At 41.1% G+C, this 18,685-nt stretch overlaps 1 protein-coding gene across 1 annotated transcript in view; it reads left to right on the top strand.

Annotated features, from left to right (window-relative positions):
- LOC106067329 (protocadherin gamma-A10-like) overlaps window positions 1-18,685 on the top strand; it is a 183,515-nt gene that overhangs the window by 66,545 nt on the left and 98,285 nt on the right. Inside the window, exons 2-5 of the mRNA XM_056037858.1 lie at window positions 542-1,345; window positions 2,916-3,055; window positions 6,918-7,080; window positions 17,251-17,347. Of these exons, the coding sequence (XP_055893833.1) occupies window positions 774-1,345; window positions 2,916-3,055; window positions 6,918-7,080; window positions 17,251-17,347 (972 nt within the window). The 5' untranslated portion in view covers window positions 542-773. The remainder of the gene's footprint in view (window positions 1-541; window positions 1,346-2,915; window positions 3,056-6,917; window positions 7,081-17,250; window positions 17,348-18,685) is intronic.

Below are 18,685 nucleotides of genomic sequence, written 5' to 3'. Positions count from 1 at the left end.
TTCGGTCGGAATTGTTTAAGCAACAAAATAGAGTAACATAGAAAAAGAAGAGAAAAGGATATGGACAATTGTAGGGCGATATAAGAAAAAATAATGAAAAAAAAAAAAGTAAGAAAAGACAAAAATAATACCATCGGATGTATTCAACCAAAAGTAACGTTTTCTGATTACATGCAACAATGTTATTGAACTTTAATCATAGCAGGGTAGAATTACAAATTTGAAAAATGAACAATTCTTTCTGAACGTGGAAACATAATTACGGGGGAAAAGAATTAAAATAAATAGACGCAATAAGCAATGTCAAAGTCCCAGTCTTTACCGAGATTCAAACCCAAATCCTTCGGTTCGGAATCCAATTAAACAAGCATATGTCCTTGTTCCTTCTTTAAATGAAAACATTGTAACATTACTTACCACATATTCCTTTGACTATACTCTCTCTTGTGCTCCCTCCTTCCCTCTCTCGATTCCCTCCCTCTCTCTTCTCATTCCTCACTCCAATGTTATTTATAATTGTTGAATATTATTTCTTTCTCAGGCATAGAAGAACATTCTGGAAGAGCCAAGGACATCATGATAAGCCAGACAAGATCAACGTCTCCTAAGACCTAACGTTAGTACACTCGTAAGTCCGCACTAGCCTTGGTCCAGCCAATCACATATTGATCTCCGGTGATGTAATTTCCGCCACAAATAGTCCAGAATTCCCTACGGATCACCAAAGGTTTACAAAGAAAACGCAATTCTATCGAGTTCGATAACCCATAGCCATGCCTGTATGTTTATACCAACGTTCTGTCGGGTTGTCGACCCTTTTAGCCGTCCTTCAAGTTTACTTTTCCGTGGTGAGTTCCCAGTCTCTCAAGGTCACGCTCGGACCGTTAAAGGAAGAGCAGAAGACGGGTACCTACGTGGGGAACATCGCCAGCGCCACTTCCATCAGCAGGGAGGTCAGCCAGACCGAGTTTAACACCCTTAAGTTCGAGTTCCTGGACTCCTCCAACCGTGACGGGCAAATGTTCTCCATCAACGGGCGCTCTGGGGCGCTGTTCACCCAGACCACCATTGACCGGGAGACGGTGTGCGAAGACATACTCGTCTGCCAAGTGAAGTTCGACGTGACGGTCAGCTCGGACGTGACGTCGTACCTGAGGCTGGTGGAAGTGACCATCAACATCACGGACATCAACGACAACGTGCCGTCCTTTGACGTTGACCAGTTTGAGATGGAGATCCAGGAGAACAACGCGGATAGTCTGACCAAGCCACTGCCCTCTGCCGTGGACAGGGACATAGGAGAGAATGGCATTCAACATTACACTCTGCTCTCTATAACAAACGAGTAAGTCTACGTCTTGTGACACATCTTCACATCCAACATTACACTCTGCTCTCTATAACAAACGAGTAAGTCTACGTCTCGTGACACATCTTCACACCCAACATATGTATATGTTCATATGTATCATTCGTCTTATATTTTATCATATCATCTGTTACTATGACTTTGGGTATGATTATGTTTAGGTATTTCCTAAGTTAAATCTGAAGACACAATATCCAATTGTATGCCGGCCATTGAAGAATTTGCGGAGAACTAACATAACTCGTATTTTCTAAATATAATAATTTAATTTTCTAAGCTAAAATTACCAAAAAAAAAAACCTAACTTCCAGAAGCTAACATGTTTATAATTCTCTGGCAACCTTGACGCCTACACCCTGGGATACATCAGTAATGTAATCGATCACTCATTCATTCAATAACAAAAAAAAATCTTTAAATTTATGGACAATCTTTGAGTGAAATAAACTTCTAAACTATCAAAATCATCATTAACAGTTAACCAAATTAAAAAGAACAATACATTTTAGTGTTGTTAATTAAATGTATCTTTCCATTTACTTCTATTTTAAACCAAATATTCATTAAGTTGTTTTATATTGATTTGGAAACACCAAATGTTAGCCCAACTCTAGTACACCAAATGTTAGCCCAACTCTAGTACATCAAATAGACACCCAATGGAGATAGGTAATGTAACAAAAACAGATCATGAAGCTGAAGAGTGCATTAGATGAATATGAATATGTAAATATTTGTTTCCACGTATTTTTCAAAACTTACGAATTATAGGTTACGGTGTAATATTTGAGCTAACTCTTCATGACTATATATATTGATACCTTTAGGGCCGAAAAGAAGCTATCACTTGTGATCTTCTAGGCTACGTTTTTTTTGTTAATAATAAATATTACATTGCAATTAAATTATTTAGGCGTTTCATTTTTTTTCCCTTGAGCAAATAGAAATTACGCTTTTCAAATGTTAGCATTATCTCACTACATTATCAATATTAAAGAATAGATACACAAATATTTGTTATTATTATTATTATTTTAATTTCTTTTTCCATCACTGCCAACAGTAAAATTATCTCACATTCCGTTTTGTTCTATCGTAAAATAAAATTTTGACTTAAGCAATTACAAAAATTACATATACAACTAGGTATAAAGTCGCCCCCACAATCTCATCACAGTTGGTCTGATAGGGTCATGTGACCGTTGATGTCTGGGGGGGGGGGGCAAGTGCGGGAATAGCGAACACTACTGATCAGAAGGATCTTAATTATTCTGTAGTCTGCTTGCTGTTGTCCTGTGTTGCTGCTAGGCGTTGCTGTCGAGTCTTAAATTTCTTGTTTCGTGTCTGGACTGTCCATTGTTTCAGGGTATAGTATCGATATTGTCTCATATTAAAAACTACACCCACTAACAAAATGTTTGTAACTATTTCCTAGTCTTCAGATGTTATTAATGCACTTGTAGTCATTGACTTTGTATTCTATTTCCATCGTCTGTTCTGTGGTTATCCTTACTTATTGACTCATTATTTCGTCTTATTCTGGAAGTTTCTCGCTCAATGTGGAGAGGACACTCAACAATAAGTTCAGGTTGTCCCTGATGGTCAACACTGTCCTGGACAGGGAGAGACAGGATCGCTACGTTCTGCTAATTGCCGCTTCTGATGGAGGACCTCAGCCCATGACAGGTAGGTGTGATCTAGGTCTCTGTACTTTGGCAATTTCCTGATTATGATCTTATCAGGGAAGACAACCGCACATCGATAAACGCTTTGAAGGGGCATAACTGTGTGTTGGTCATAAATGGTTATTTATATCTAGAATATGTTATTGCGGCCCCCGAAAGGGAAATAGACGCTATTAGTTGTGTGTGGTCCGTCCGTCCGTCCTGTTTAGATCTCGTAAACTAGAAAAGATATTGGAAATCTATCAGAATATTTTAGACCATTCAAAGTTCTGATGCAACGGCTACTTTTATATTTTTTTGAAAGCGAAAAATTAAATTTTTAAAATCAACTATGCAAGCAGTTTTTTCATAAAAATACACCATTTTTACAACTATTCACTATTAATAGTAACAAACCCATGGGGCTATTATGTGATGGAGAGCACCATGAATGCGAATAACTTTGGATTGTTGTCAAAAAATTTTTTTCACAAATGCATTGCTAAGTTAAGTAAGTTCTGTCATACTAACAACTTTATTCATTATATGAAATCAGGCCAGGCTCACATTCGTCTTCAGCTTCATTTTCACCTTACTCTTGGTCTGTTGAACCGTTGGGGCACCACACAAGATCTGTCAACCTTCTCCATTCTTCTCTGTCATTTGCCTTCAACAGAATTTCATTCTGATATTCTTTCTGAAAATATTGAAACCTGCCTTTTTACCTGCCAGTGTGGATCACTTCGGGGCCGATTTTGAGTTTGTGTTTCCACACAAACTGTCTTTCTAATCTTGTTTTATTTGAAATTCGCAATCTTCCTAACGACTGTCTACAGCTTTCAGGATTTTTTTTAAAATACTGATCAATCTTTTTTTCCCCCTGGTTATATTCAAATGTTTTTACTTATTTTTTTGTCCTACTTGTTACTGTTATTTTTATTTTCTCAATGTTGTTTTTGTCTGTAATAATTTTGTAATTTTGTAGATAAATAAATGTGCTTTAGTTTCGAATTTCAAATCAGATGTAATGAATATAGCGATGAATTGATGGAGTACTTCCTAGTTGTACTTTTGGTTGTCTGATATGTGTAAGATGTTTTATATTTCGATTTTAAGTCTCTTAATCACGTGACGCAGTTTTTTAGTGATATTATTATTATTAAAAAAATTATGGTATCGTCTTCCTAGACATCATGCCAGGATTTTTTTTTCGGGGGGGGGGGGGGGGGGGGGGGGTTTGGGATGGGGATTTCCCCCCCCCCCCACCGACCCTCCCCCCCGCGAATTTTTTTTTTATATGTATTTATGTGAGTGTGTGTGTACATAATCTTTATTGCATTCTAACCCTTCATTCTTTCGGAAATACGTTTATTGTGCCCTAGAATAGGTTCTTCCATGAGTTAGTGGAAAAATTGTAGATTCCCCGCCAATACTAGTAAGGGGGTCTGGGGGAGCGCTAGGAGCTCCCCCAGCGCGGGGCGAAGCCCCGCCGCCAAGCACTATTTCTGATATTGAAAGCCAACAAAATGCAAATTCTGAGGTATCTACAGTGCATTTTCATGCTATTAAAAAGTTTTATTTCAAAAACCTAATGTGCTATTCTTACTGACTTAGACCCTACCGCGCCGTTCGGAGCATTTGACGTCAAGCTGTTTCCATAAAAATCTGTCACTGGTAATGTCTGAAGCCTCTTCCCACCTGCCATGAGAACCTCAATGAATGAGTGGCGTCAAGTTGTACTAGGATATCATTGCAACTCTTCTTATGCGTAATTCATTTTGTCGGAGAACATGTCCCGCAAACCTCATGTGTCGCTCTCTCACAATTTTACTAAAGGGTCGACTCCCAGTTCGGCTTAGGATTTCCTTGATTTAGACCCGATCTCTATAACTGACTCCTAAAATCTGTCTTAGCCATCTTTCTTGAGCCACACTTAGTGTTTTTCAATTTCGGCAGATGACTATTCACTGCAGTTTATTAAGGGAGCCCTGCCACTGGTAAAAATGTGTAACCACTCTTGAATACGCTCTTGGAATTAAGTGACTGTAGTTTGATTTAGATTTTATATGCAAAAGAGAAGTTTTATCGTCAAAATCATCTGTTGGGGGTTTTCCACCTCAAAATGCTCTGTAGGGGGATCTTAAACTCAAAACCATCTGGAGGGGTTTTAAACTTTAAACAAACGCCATCTGTAGAAGAGGGTTTTAAACTCAAAACCCCCGATTGGATTGGCTACGCTCAAATAATTTTAGTGTGTAATTTGCTTTTTTTTTTATATTGAAGAGGTATTTTTAACATTAAACCCCTCTGAATGGGGGTTTAAACTCAAAACCCCTTTTGGCAACGCTCATAGCATTTTGAGTGCGTAATTACCTTTTTTTCTTACACTCAAGATGTATTTGTTAGCCTCAAACCCCCCTGGCGGAGGGGGGGGGGGTTAAACTCAAAATCCCTTTGGCTGCGTTCATAGATTTTAGTGTGAGTAATTTGCTTTTATTTATATTGAAGAGGTACTTTTTAGCTTCAAACTCCACTGGAGGAGAGTTTAAACTAAAAACCCCTTTGACTACACTCAAAACATTTTGAGTGTATAATTTGCTTTGTTTTTATTATTAAAGAGGTATTTTTACCTTCAAACCCCGCTGAAGTGGGGTTTAAACTAAAAACTAAGTCAAAACCCATTTAGCTACACTCATAACATTTTGAGTGCGTAATTAACTTTTTTTTAAATTGAAGAGGGGGTTTATTGTAAATTTTGGAGGGGGTTTTAAAATCAAAATCTCCCTTAACTGTGCTCTTGGAATTAGGGGATTTTCGTTTGCATTTTTGTTTTGTTTTGTTTTATAGAAGAGTGGGGGGGGGGGGGGGGGTTAACTGCATGCAAAAGCCCCAAGTAGGGGGTTTAAAACTCAAAACTCCTAGTAGGGGGTTTTAAATTCAAAACCCCTGGTAGGGGTTTTTAAACTAGAACCCCCCTGGTAGGGGGTTTTAAACTCAAAACCCCCTGGTAAGGGGTTTTAAATTCAAAACCCAATTGGTTGTGCTGGGACAATTGATGGTTTAGTATTAAAAGCTCACCTAAAATAAACAAAATCAAAGCAAAAAATTCACTAAATTCCGATCCCCCCCCCAGGGGGGGGGATTTCATTTCGGGGGGGGGGGGGGTTTGGGCCCCCCCTGGCTACGCCCATGCTAGACATACTATGAGAATAATGACTGATCGTGTTTAAAAAAAGTTCATATAGATATAGTTAATTTTATTATGTGCTATTATCACTATGTTTCTATGACTCTACTAGAAGTGGTGTGGTTCTGTTGATTTAAATCTTTGATCGATATTTTAATCATTTTCATAGCAAATTTCAATTCTACTTATTCTGTCGTAGATTCCAGTTTCACCTCGTAATTTTCTCCACATTGTCCTATCAGCCAGTTACTTTCACAGAAAGACACCGCGTTCAGAGTCTGTAATCTAAAGAGACAGCCTTTAGGTCTAATCATTTAAATGTATTACATTAAGCTCTCATAACGTCATTGAAATAGGAACCATACATTTTAATTGGCAATTAATAACTAATAAAACACTTAGACTCCATTCCAATGATGAAGCTAATTTCATACTATGGTCGTTATTATATTTACAAGAGCTCTTCTCCGTCAAGTATATAATCTCCTTTGTTCTAAGGCATGTCTGTAAATATAAGATAAGAAGATAAAGTCCAGGTTTGAAATCTGCGTAAAAATTTTTTCTGTAACATTTTTCTCTCCCCACCCCCCCCCCTCTCGGATCATACTAACCTTGTAACTTCCCGCTGTTCGTAAAAGTGACTTTTGCAAACTTAATTCTTAGTTGTTGTGACCACTGCTGTTGGCTTCCTCTCCAGGCACTCTGACAGTCCATGTCAACGTGACCGACGTGAATGACAACAGCCCAGTCTTTTCTCAGCAGGACTACTCCTTCAGCGTGGTGGAGACAGCGAAGGTCGGGGACATCATTGGCAAGGTCACAGCCTCGGACAGAGACATTGGAAAGAACGCTGATATCAGGTAACGCTTCTTCCACCATCTGCCACACACACACACACACACACACACACAGTAGCCTATCAAGGCACCGCATTTAGGCATACGACGTTAGGCCCCCTCCGGTAAGTTAAGCGAAACTTCATTTCCAAGAAACCAACACATAAATCAAACGATTCACCAAGTGCTTGTTCCTAATGGGGAAAAAAAACAGAACTAGGTCCTCAAACATTGAAAAGTCAGTGTCATTAGTAGTGAGACATGATACTGGGATTCCGAGCAACACGTAACGTTATGTACAGAGTTGTTTACAGTTGAATTTGTATATATTCTCAATGTGTATTGTTTGTCATAATTATGGAAACCTGCATACATTGTTCTAATGGGGTCTGGATAACAAACACAAAGTCCGGAAGACTTCTAACAGTGCATTAGTATTGATTGAATGTTCACCAACAACGTCATTGGAAACACATATCTCTGAAGCACCTTCATTGAGGTCGTTGTTTATCTGGTGAGCAGAAAGTCTATTGTGATCTTGTACTCTGCTTCGAAGGATATATTTATAAATCACCTTTCATTGTTGAAGAGTTTTTGGTCTAATGGAGGAATATGTTTTGCATCAGTTTAGTATTTCATTCAGAGGAAGGTGTGCTATATTAATGTTGTTTTTTTTTTATTTGGGGGGGGGGGGGGGGAAAGGAGCTTATGCTTATTGTTTTTTATTCCGCCCTCAAGCCGGTTTGTTTAAACCTACCGCGGAATTCTTTCCAAGTAATGGTGGTAAATTGAGATTTCATTTTTCTTGGATTTAGACAAGAAGGTCATTCTGTATTGACACGTTTAAAGTCGTACATACATTTATTAATTATTATTTTTTTTTTTTTTTAAATTTGTAACACATTTGTCTTTTTGTTGTTGTTGCTATTATAATCCAACACGTCAAGAGTTTAATGAAAAGCTCTACTTTAACTCTAAATCTAAGAGTTAACTTCCTTTAATGGATTTAGTAATACAGTAACAAGAGAAAATATTTTACTTTTAAAAAAATAAATATACCAGAAATATAATTAAGTAAAATAATGTAAAATTTAAATTCTTACAGCCAACATAATTTTCCCCTACACAACCCGTATTGACCCCTATAAGTCGTGGCCCCGGGCGCAATGAACCTCTTCGCGCCAGTGGAGCTATAACCACTGAACACACCTACCCACCTGCGCAGGACCGTCGTCCGAACTTATCGTTGGTCCCGGGTGCAAGACCTGCCTGCCGCCATCTCCCGTCATTCTACGGGCGGTTTGGACTAGGAAGTAGATTATCTTCAGCTCTAAAGGGACATATAAAACATTTTTACCTACACACTGCCAGATATTGACATTTTTTTCTTTCTTTCAATCTGAGAAAAAAAGTAAGTACAGTTTCCATCCATCCCTTGCGATCCGTGGGACAAACATGTAAAGCTAGTCTGTTTGCCCCATTGGTGTTAGGTACCTATTACTAGAAAAGGTGGACTCGGGACGTCTTTAAAAAAATGGCAAAGCTTAAAATCAGAATCTTCTTTGTGACACGATCATGATGGCTCAATGTTCAGAAGCCACGCCTCAATCACGACTCCCGTTTAGTGTTGTTGTTTTTCAGTAAATTTCCCTGAGCTTATAATGTCTCATAATTAGCTACTTCCTGAGCTAAGAAGTCTCATAAGTAGCTACTTCCTGAGCTTAGATGTCTCATAAGTAGCTACTTCCTGAGCTTAGATGTCTCATAAGTAGCTACTCACTGAGCTTAGACGTCTCATAAGTAGCTACTCACTTAGCTTAGATGTCTCATAATTAGCTACTTCCTGAGCTTAGATGTCTCATAAGTAGCTACTCACTGAGCTTAGACGTCTCATAAGTAGCTACTTCCTGAGCTTAGATGTCTCATAATTAGCTACTTCCTGAGCTTAGACGTCTCATAAGTAGCTACTCACTGAGCTTAGATGTCTCATAAGTAGCTACTCCCTTAGCTTAGATGTCTCATAAGTAGCTACTCACTGAGCTTAGACGTCTCATAAGTAGCTACTTCCTAAGCTTAGATGTCTCATAAGTAGCTACTCCCTGAGCTTAGATGTCTCATAAGTAGCTACTCCCTGAGCTTAGATGTCTCATAAGTAGCTACTCACTGAGCTTAGATGTCTCATAAGTAGCTACTTCCTGAGCTTAGATGTCTCATAAGTAGCTACTCACTGAGCTTAGATGTCTCATAAGTAGCTACTCCCTGAGCTTAGATGTCTCATAAGTAGCTACTCCCTGAGCTTAGACGTCTCATAAGTAGCTACTCACTGAGCTTAGACGTCTCATCAGTAGCTACTCCCTGAGCTTAGATGTCTCATAAGTGGCTACTTCCTGAGCTTAGACGTCTTATAAGTAGCTACTCCCTGAGCTTAGACGTATCATAAGTAGCTACTCCCTGAGCTTAGATGTCTCAAAAGTAGCTACTCCCTGAGCTTAGATGTCTTATAAGTAGCTACTCCCTGAGCTTAGATGTCTCATAAGTAGCTACTCCCTGAGCTTAGATGTCTCATAAGTAGCTACTCCCTGAGCTTAAATGTCTTATAAGTAGCTACTTCCTGAGCTTAGATGTCTCATAAGTAGCTACTCCCTTAACTTAGATTTCTTATAAGTAGCTACTTCCTGAGCTTAGATGTCTCATAAGTAGCTACTCCCTTAGCTTAGATGTCTCATAAGTAGCAACTCCCTTAGCTTAGATGTCTCATAAGTAGCTACTCCATGAGCTTAGATGTCTCATAAGTAGCTACTTCCTGAGCTTAGACTTCTCATAAGTAGCTACTTCCTGAGCTTAGAAGTCTCATAAGTAGCTACTCCCTGAGCTTAGATGTCTCATAAGTAGCTACTCCCTCAGCTTAGACGTCTCATAAGTAGCTACTCCCTGAGCTTAGATGTCTCATAAGTAGCTACTCCCTGAGCTTAGATGTCTCATAAGTAGCTACTCCCTGAGCTTAGATGTCTCATAAGTAGCTACTCCCTGAGCTTAGACGTCTCATAAGTAGCTACTCCCTGAGCTTAGACGTCTCATAAGTAGCTACTTCCTGAGCTTAGACGTCTCATAAGTAGCTACTCCCTGAGCTTAGATGTCTCATAAGTAGCTACTTCCTGAGCTTAGATGTCTCATAAGTGGCTACTTCCTGAGCTTAGATGTCTCATAAGTAGCTACGCCCTGAGCTTAGATGTCTCATAAGTAGCTACTTCCTGAGCTTAGATGTCTTATAAGTAGCTACTTTCTGAGCTTAGATGTCTTATAAGTAGCTACTCCCTGAGCTTAGATGTCTCATAAGTAGCTACTCACTGAGCTTAGATGTCTCATAAGTAGCTACTCCCTGAGCTTAGATGTCTCATAAGTAGCTACTTCCTGAGCTTAGATGTCTCATAAGTAGCTACTTCCTGAGCTTAGATGTCTCATAAGTAGCTACTCCCTGAGCTTAGACGTCTCATAAGTAGCTACTTCCTGAGCTTAGATGTCTTATAAGTAGCTACTCCCTGAGCTTAGATGTCTCATAAGTAGCTACTCCCTGAGCTTAGATGTCTCATAAGTAGCTACTCCCTGAGCTTAGATGTCTCATAAGTAGCTACTCCCTGAGCTTAGATGTCTCATAAGTAGCTACTCCCTTAGCTTAGATGTCTTATAAGTAGCTACTTCCTAAGCTTAGATGTCTCATAAGTAGCTACTCCCTGAGCTTAGATGTCTCATAAGTAGCTACTTCCTGAGCTTAGATGTCTCATAAGTAGCTACTCCCTGAGCTTAGATGTCTCATAAGTAGCTACTTCCTGAGCTTAGATGTCTCATAAGTAGCTACTTCCTGAGCAAAGATGTCTCATAAGTAGCTACTCCCTGAGCTTAGATGTCTCATAAGTAGCTACTTCCTGAGCTTAGATGTCTTAAAAGTAGCTTCTTCCTGAGCTTAGATGTCTCATAAGTAGCTACTCCTTGAGCTTAGACGTCTCATAAGTAGCTACTCCCTGAGCTTAGACGTCTCTAAAGTAGCTACTACCTGAGCTTAGACGTCTCATAAGTAGGTACTATTAGTGTATTCAATGGACGTCATGATAAAAAAAAAATATCTAAATTCCCTTTCAGCTCCCCCACCCCTCCAACATTTTGTGTTTTAAATTTAAACATTTGAACTAATAAGTGTGTGTGTATGTGTGTGTGTGTGTGTATGTGTGTGTGTGTGCTGAGGGGGTTGGTGCACACATGATTTTGTTCTTTTCTCAGTCATTTTTTTTTCCGTTCTGTTCTTTTCTTTATTTTCTCTTATAGATTACAGACTTTACTTCAAACAAGAAAATAATGACGTTCTACGCATTTCATGTTAATCTAGTAATACATTTTAATCAGTGACTTAGACTCTGCTAAATCATTGGTTTTCCTGGTTGATACAGGCAACCCATTTCATCTTGTCAAGAATTTGTGTTATGGATTAAATTATGAAATTAGAAAAGTTCTCTTCATTTCAATCTGGTTTCAGACGAAGACATTCTGTATTGTATGACATTTAACAAAAATGAAACAGATTGCACAATGTCTGAAATGATTGATTATGATAAGCTTAATTACTTGAGCCATATGATCTATATGTTAAGCTTGTCTGGCCTTGGAGACTAATGTCTGGGACATAAAATAAGATGCTCGTAGACATTTCAAAAAAATAATAATAAATAAGTGTTAATATGTAAGCACGACTACACCATCTTTCCTTTATCTTTAGCCAATAAACGTATGAACTATCAAACAATTTATAACCAAGGGCCCAAATGGTGCATCATAGTCCTGAAATCAAGGCACCACACATAGGCGCATCACACATACGCGCATAGGCGCATCACACATAGGCGCACCACACATACGCACATAGGCGCACCACACATAGGCGCACCACATATAGGCGCATCACACATACGCGCATAGGCGCACCACACATAGGCGCACCACACATACGCGCATCACACATAGGCGCATAAACGCACCACACATAGGCACATCACACATAGGCGCATCACACATAGGCGCATCACACATAGGCGCATCACACATAGGCGCATAGGCGCACCACACATAGGCACATCACACATAGGCGCATCACACATAGGCACATCACACATAGGCACATCACACATAGGCACATCACACATAGGCACATCACACATATGCGCATCACACTTAGGCACATCACACATAGGCACATCACACATAGGCGCATAGGCGCACCACACATAGGCACATCACACATAGGCGCATCACACATAGGCACATCACACATAGGCACATCACACATAGGCGCATCACACAAAGGCACATCACACATAGGCGCATCACACATAGGCAAATCACACAAAGGCACATCACACATAGGCGTATAGGCGCACCACACATAGGCACATCACACATAGGCGTATAGGCGCACCACACATAGGCACATCACACATAGGCGTATAGGCACATCACACATAGGCACATCACACAAAGGCGTATAGGCACACCACACATAGGCACACCACACATAGGCACATCACACATAGGCGTATAGGCGCACCACACATAGGCACATCACACATAGGCGTATAGGCGCACCACACATAGGCGCACCACACATAGGCACATCACACAAAGGCGTATAGGCACATCACACATAGGCGCACCACACATAGGCGCACCACACATAGGCACATCACACATAGGCGCACCACACATAGGCGCAGCACACATAGGCACATCACACATAGGCGCACCACACATAGGCGCACCACACATAGGCACATCACACAAAGGCGTATAGGCACATCACACATAGGCGCACCACACATAGGCACATCACACATATGCGTATAGGCGCACCACACATAGGCACATCACACATAGGCGTATGGGCGCACCACACATAGGCACATCACACAAAGGCGTATAGGCACATCACACATAGGCACATCACACAAAGGCGTATAGGCGCACCACACATAGGCACATCACACATAGGCGTATAGGCGCACCACACATAGGCACACCACACATAGGCGTATAGGCGCACCACACATAGGCACATCACACATAGGCGTATAGGCGCACCACACATAGGCACATCACACAAAGGCGTATAGGCGCACCACACATAGGCACATCACACATAGGCGTATAGGCGCACCACACATAGGCACATCACACATAGGCACATCACACATAGGCGTATAGGCGCACCACACATAGGCACATCACACATAGGCACATCACACAAAGGCGTATAGGCGCACCACACATAGGCACATCACACATAGGCGTATAGGCGCACCACACATAGGCACATCACACATAGGCGTATAGGCGCACCACACATAGGCACATCACACATAGTCACATCACACATAGGCACATCACACAAAGGCATATCACACATAGGCACATCACACATAGGCACATCACACATAGGCACATCACACATAGGCACATCACACATAGGCACATCACACATAGGCACATCACACATAGGCACATCACACATAGGCACATCACACATAGGCACATCACACATAGGCACATCACACATAGGCACATCACACATAGGCACATCACACAAAGGCACATCACACATAGGCACATCACACATAGGCGCACCACACATAGGCGCATCACACAAAGGCACATCACACATAGGCGTATAGGCGCACCACACATAGGCACATCACACATAGGCGTATAGGCGCACCACACATAGGCACATCACACATAGGCACATCACACATAGGCACATCACACATAGGCACATCACACAAAGGCACATCACACATAGGCACATCACACAAAGGCGCACCACACAAAGGCACATCACACATAGGCACATCACACATAGGCACATCACACATAGGCACATCACACATAGGCGCATCACACATAGGCACATCACACATAGGCACATCACACATAGGCACATCACACATAGGCACATCACACATAGGCGTATAGGCGCACCACACATAGGCACATCACACATAGGCGTATAGGCGCATCACACAAAGGCACATCACACATAGGCACATCACACATAGGCGTATAGGCGCACCACACATAGGCACACCACACATAGGCACATCACACATAGGCGTATAGGCGCACCACACATAGGCACATCACACAAAGGCGTATAGGCGCACCACACATAGGCACATCACACATAGGCGTATAGGCGCACCACACATAGGCACATCACACAAAGGCACATCACACATAGGCGTATCACACATAGGCACATCACACATAGGCGTATAGGCGCACCACACATAGGCACATCACACATAGGCGTATAGGCGCACCACACATAGGCACATCACACATAGGCGTATAGGCGCATCACACATAGGCACATCACACATAGGCGTATAGGCGCACCACACATAGGCACATCACACATAGGCACATCACACATAGGCGTATAGGCGCACCACACATAGGCACACCACACATAGGCACATCACACATAGGCGTATAGGCGCACCACACATAGGCACATCACACAAAGGCACATCACACATAGGCGTATAGGCGCACCACACATAGGCACATCACACATAGGCGTATAGGCGCACCACACATAGGCACATCACACATAGGCGTATAGGCGCACCACACATAGGCACATCACACATAGGCACATCACACATAGGCGTATAGGCGCACCACACATAGGCACATCACACATAGGCACATCACACATAGGCGTATAGGCGCACCACACATAGGCACATCACACAAAGGCACATCACACATAGGCGTATAGGCGCACCACACATAGGCACATCACACATAGGCGTATAGGCGCACCACACATAGGCACATCACACATAGGCGTATAGGCGCACCACACATAGGCACATCACACATAGGCGTATAGGCGCACCACACATAGGCACATCACACATAGGCGTATAGGCGCATCACACATAGGCACATCACACAAAGGCACATCACACATAGGCGTATCACACATAGGCACATCACACATAGGCTCATCACACATAGGCGCATCACACATAGGCACATCACACATTGGCGCATCACACATAGGCACATCACACATAGGCACATCACACATAGGCGCATCACACATAGGCACATCACACATAGGCGCATCACACATAGGCGCATCACACATAGGCACATCACACATAGGCGCATCACACATAGGCACATCACACATAGGCGCCATATTGTCAATCTTTGTTTTTTGTTTTATTCGTGATTCTCTCCCCTCATCTTTAGTAACACACTACTTTTGACTCCCAGTGGAGCCCTCAACGGTGGGTACTTCGTCAGTGGACTCTGTTTTGGGCGATTTTCCTCAGCCATGTCCATCCAGTCGTCTTTGATTTTTGGTTCCACATTTGCTTTGGTCTCGCAGCCTTTCTCTTCCCACGTGGGTTCCAGTCTTTACAATAGTTTCCACTTGTTTCCTGAATGTCTGTCAAATTCTGCGCCCAATTGGCACCTTATGATTTTTTCCTGGATTCTTTCCTAAGAACTACTTTTAGATTCAGAAAAGTATGGGTTTATTTCTGAGTTTTTGGTTCTTTTTAAGTTAAGGTTTAATAAAGGAAGAAATGAATAGAAATCATCATTCTAAAAATTTAGAGCTGAAATGGCAGACATGGAAAACGAACAGTGACCTTAATCCTTAATATGATCCTTACTAATTGTACTATTATCCAGACTGTCATGGCCAGCTCAATATTTGTGAGTAGCACAGTATTCAATTTGCGTCGGTAATCGAGGCGGTGATTTCAATGCCGCCATTCGGGTTTTAGGACTGTGGTCGGTTTGTGTTGTAGCATAGGATCCTTTGTCGTTTCAGACCTTGAGATCTATAAGTCAGATGATGTGAAGTTCATTTGATTCTATGGCCGACAGTTAACAATTGTGTCATGTGACCTGCGCAACGATCAACCGCATTTATTTCCCCAATTAATGCCGGGTACCCTTTGGAGTTGGGTATACTCAAGTAGGGTCGTACTGGGGATCCCGAAATTTATAATCCCGACTTGGCCGAGATTTGAACCAGGGTTCCCTAGGTTCGGAAGTCAAGCGCTTTTCGAGTTACCTGCCATTTTCGGTGTATTTGAAATACTTTGCCCTTAAAATTCTGACCGTATATATATATCGTTTGGTAACTCTATTAATGTTATATTAATTTTAATACTCTTCATAGACTGTATGACGACACTTGAATATGTTAACCTATATAAAGGTACATGGGGTATTAGAACTTTTATTTTGGCCTAATCCATGAAAACAATGTAAATCTAACTTACCTGAACACATCAAGTCATTATTTGATATTCGACTCTAGCTAGTATGTAGATAAACATATTCTATGTATACCCTTTATTTCTTTATTGATTAGTTTTCAATGTTAGCACTTTCACGCTCTGTCTTCAAGGCTCTAATGCTCCACTTATCTCTTTCTTCCTCATTTCTGGGTGTGTCTCTTCTATTTCTCTCTCCACTTTCTCTGTCTCCATCCCTCCAATATCTTCTCTATTTACTCTTCCATCTCTACCTTCTTTTATCTCTTTACCTCTTTCCTTTTCCTACTCACCCCATCCTTTCTCTCTGTCTCTCTCTCTCTCTCTATCTCTCACTATCTGTTTCCCTCTTTCTCTCTCTCTCTCTCACTGTCTCTCTCACTCTCTCTGACTCTCTCTCTTAGTCTCTCTCTCCGACTCTCTCTCTCTCTCACTAACTCTCTATCTCTCTCTATCTCTCACTCTCTCTGTCTCTCTCATTCTCTCTCCTCTCTCTTTCTCAGTCTCTCTCTCCATTTCTGTCTCTCTGTCACTATCTCTCTATCACTCTCTATCTCTCACTCTCTCTCTGTCTCTCTCTCACTCTCTCTCTGTCTCTCTCACTCTCTCTCTGCCTCTTTCTCTGCGTCTCTTTCTCTCTCACTATCTCTCTCTCACTCTCTCTCTGTCTCTCTCACTCTCTCTCTGCCTCTTTCTCTGCGTCTCTTGCTCTCTCACTATCTCTCTCTCTTTCTTACTGTCTCTCTCTGTCTCTCTCTCTTTCTGTCTCTCTCACTCTCTCTCTCTGTCTTTGTGTGTGTGTGTGTGTGCCTCATTTACACCTTTGTTTTCTCTTCCTTACCTCAAGGTACTCATTGATCGTGTCCGGCCGGGACAGTCGAGCCAAACAGTTGTTCGCCATTGACAAGTCCACGGGAGAGATCACCATCATAGCCCCTTTACAGGTAGGTGTGAACAGACTAATAACAGACAGGTGTCACGAGAACATTTGCACTGAGACGCTAACTGAACTTTTGGAAAGAAACATCATAATTATCTTTTTTTTTTCCCTCCACATTTAGATCTAGAAATTCTGAATTACTGTTCAATTTATTAAGTACACAAACAAGGCATTACATCTTTAAATACGTAGCATAATGTTATTAGTTTGAATTTTCGAAACAATTAAATTTGTCCTTTTTGAAATGATGTTTTTACAAACGTGTTGATTTGTTTGGCCTGATGTCAAAGAGGGCAATCAAGTTTCCAGTACATGATTACCTTTTCAATTTGGTTTTATTATTGACGCCTTAAATTTCAACCTTGAAAACAAATTTAACCTTCACAAGATTCAAACTCTAGACCCTAAAGGCAAGTTTACCTTTCACTCGGCCAACACTTCCCAGATATCTAGTTCTTGGTTTTTGTTTTCTTTTGTATTGCCATATTGCCCAATCAATGTTTCACTTACTTGCCTATCAATAATTTTCACTAAAAGGACTTATTTCCCCTCATTATTTTTCACTAACAGAACACAAGCCCCCTTCAAGTAGTCCAATATCAGGACACATTGTCCCATCAATTAGTTCACTACCAGGACACATTGTCCCATCATTGTTCTGCCACTAGAAACATTGCCCAAATCATCTTGTCTAATTCTTTCACTTATAGAACACATAACACATTCGATTTTACACTAACAGGACAGATTGCCCCATCAATTTGTTCATTAACAGGACACATTGCCCCATCAATTTGTTCCCTAACGGACACATTGCCCCATCAATTTGTTCACTTACAGGACAGATTGCTCCATCAATTTGTTCACTTACAGGACAGATTGCCCCATCAATTGGTTCACTTACAGGACACATTGCCCCATCAATTTGTTCCCTAACGGACACATTGCCCCATCAATTTGTTCACTTACAGGACACATTGTCCCATCAATTTGTTCACTTACAGGACACATTGCCCCATCAATGTGTTCACTTACAGGACACATTGCCCGATCAATGTGTTCACTAACAGGACACATTGCCCCATTAATTTGTTTACTTACAGGACACATTTCCCCATCAATGTGTTCACTTACAGGACACATTCCCATACAGTTTGAACGACTACGGAGGACTATGTCTGCTCCATTTGTTTGTTCTGTTTTTCTCATTGTTTCTCCTCTGTCGGTTAAAACAAAACTCATCTTGCCAAAGAAACTCGATAACTCACGGACAGAGAAGAACAAGAAACAGAACAAACAAAGAAAGCGAAGAAATGGAAGGTTATAAAATTCAATTATTTGG

The sequence above is a fragment of the Biomphalaria glabrata genome, chromosome 8 (assembly GCF_947242115.1).
Source record: "Biomphalaria glabrata chromosome 8, xgBioGlab47.1, whole genome shotgun sequence".
NCBI lineage: Eukaryota > Metazoa > Mollusca > Gastropoda > Planorbidae > Biomphalaria > Biomphalaria glabrata.
The sequence above is the reverse complement of the archived record's forward strand: the minus strand, read 5'-3'. Positions and strand labels throughout refer to the sequence as shown.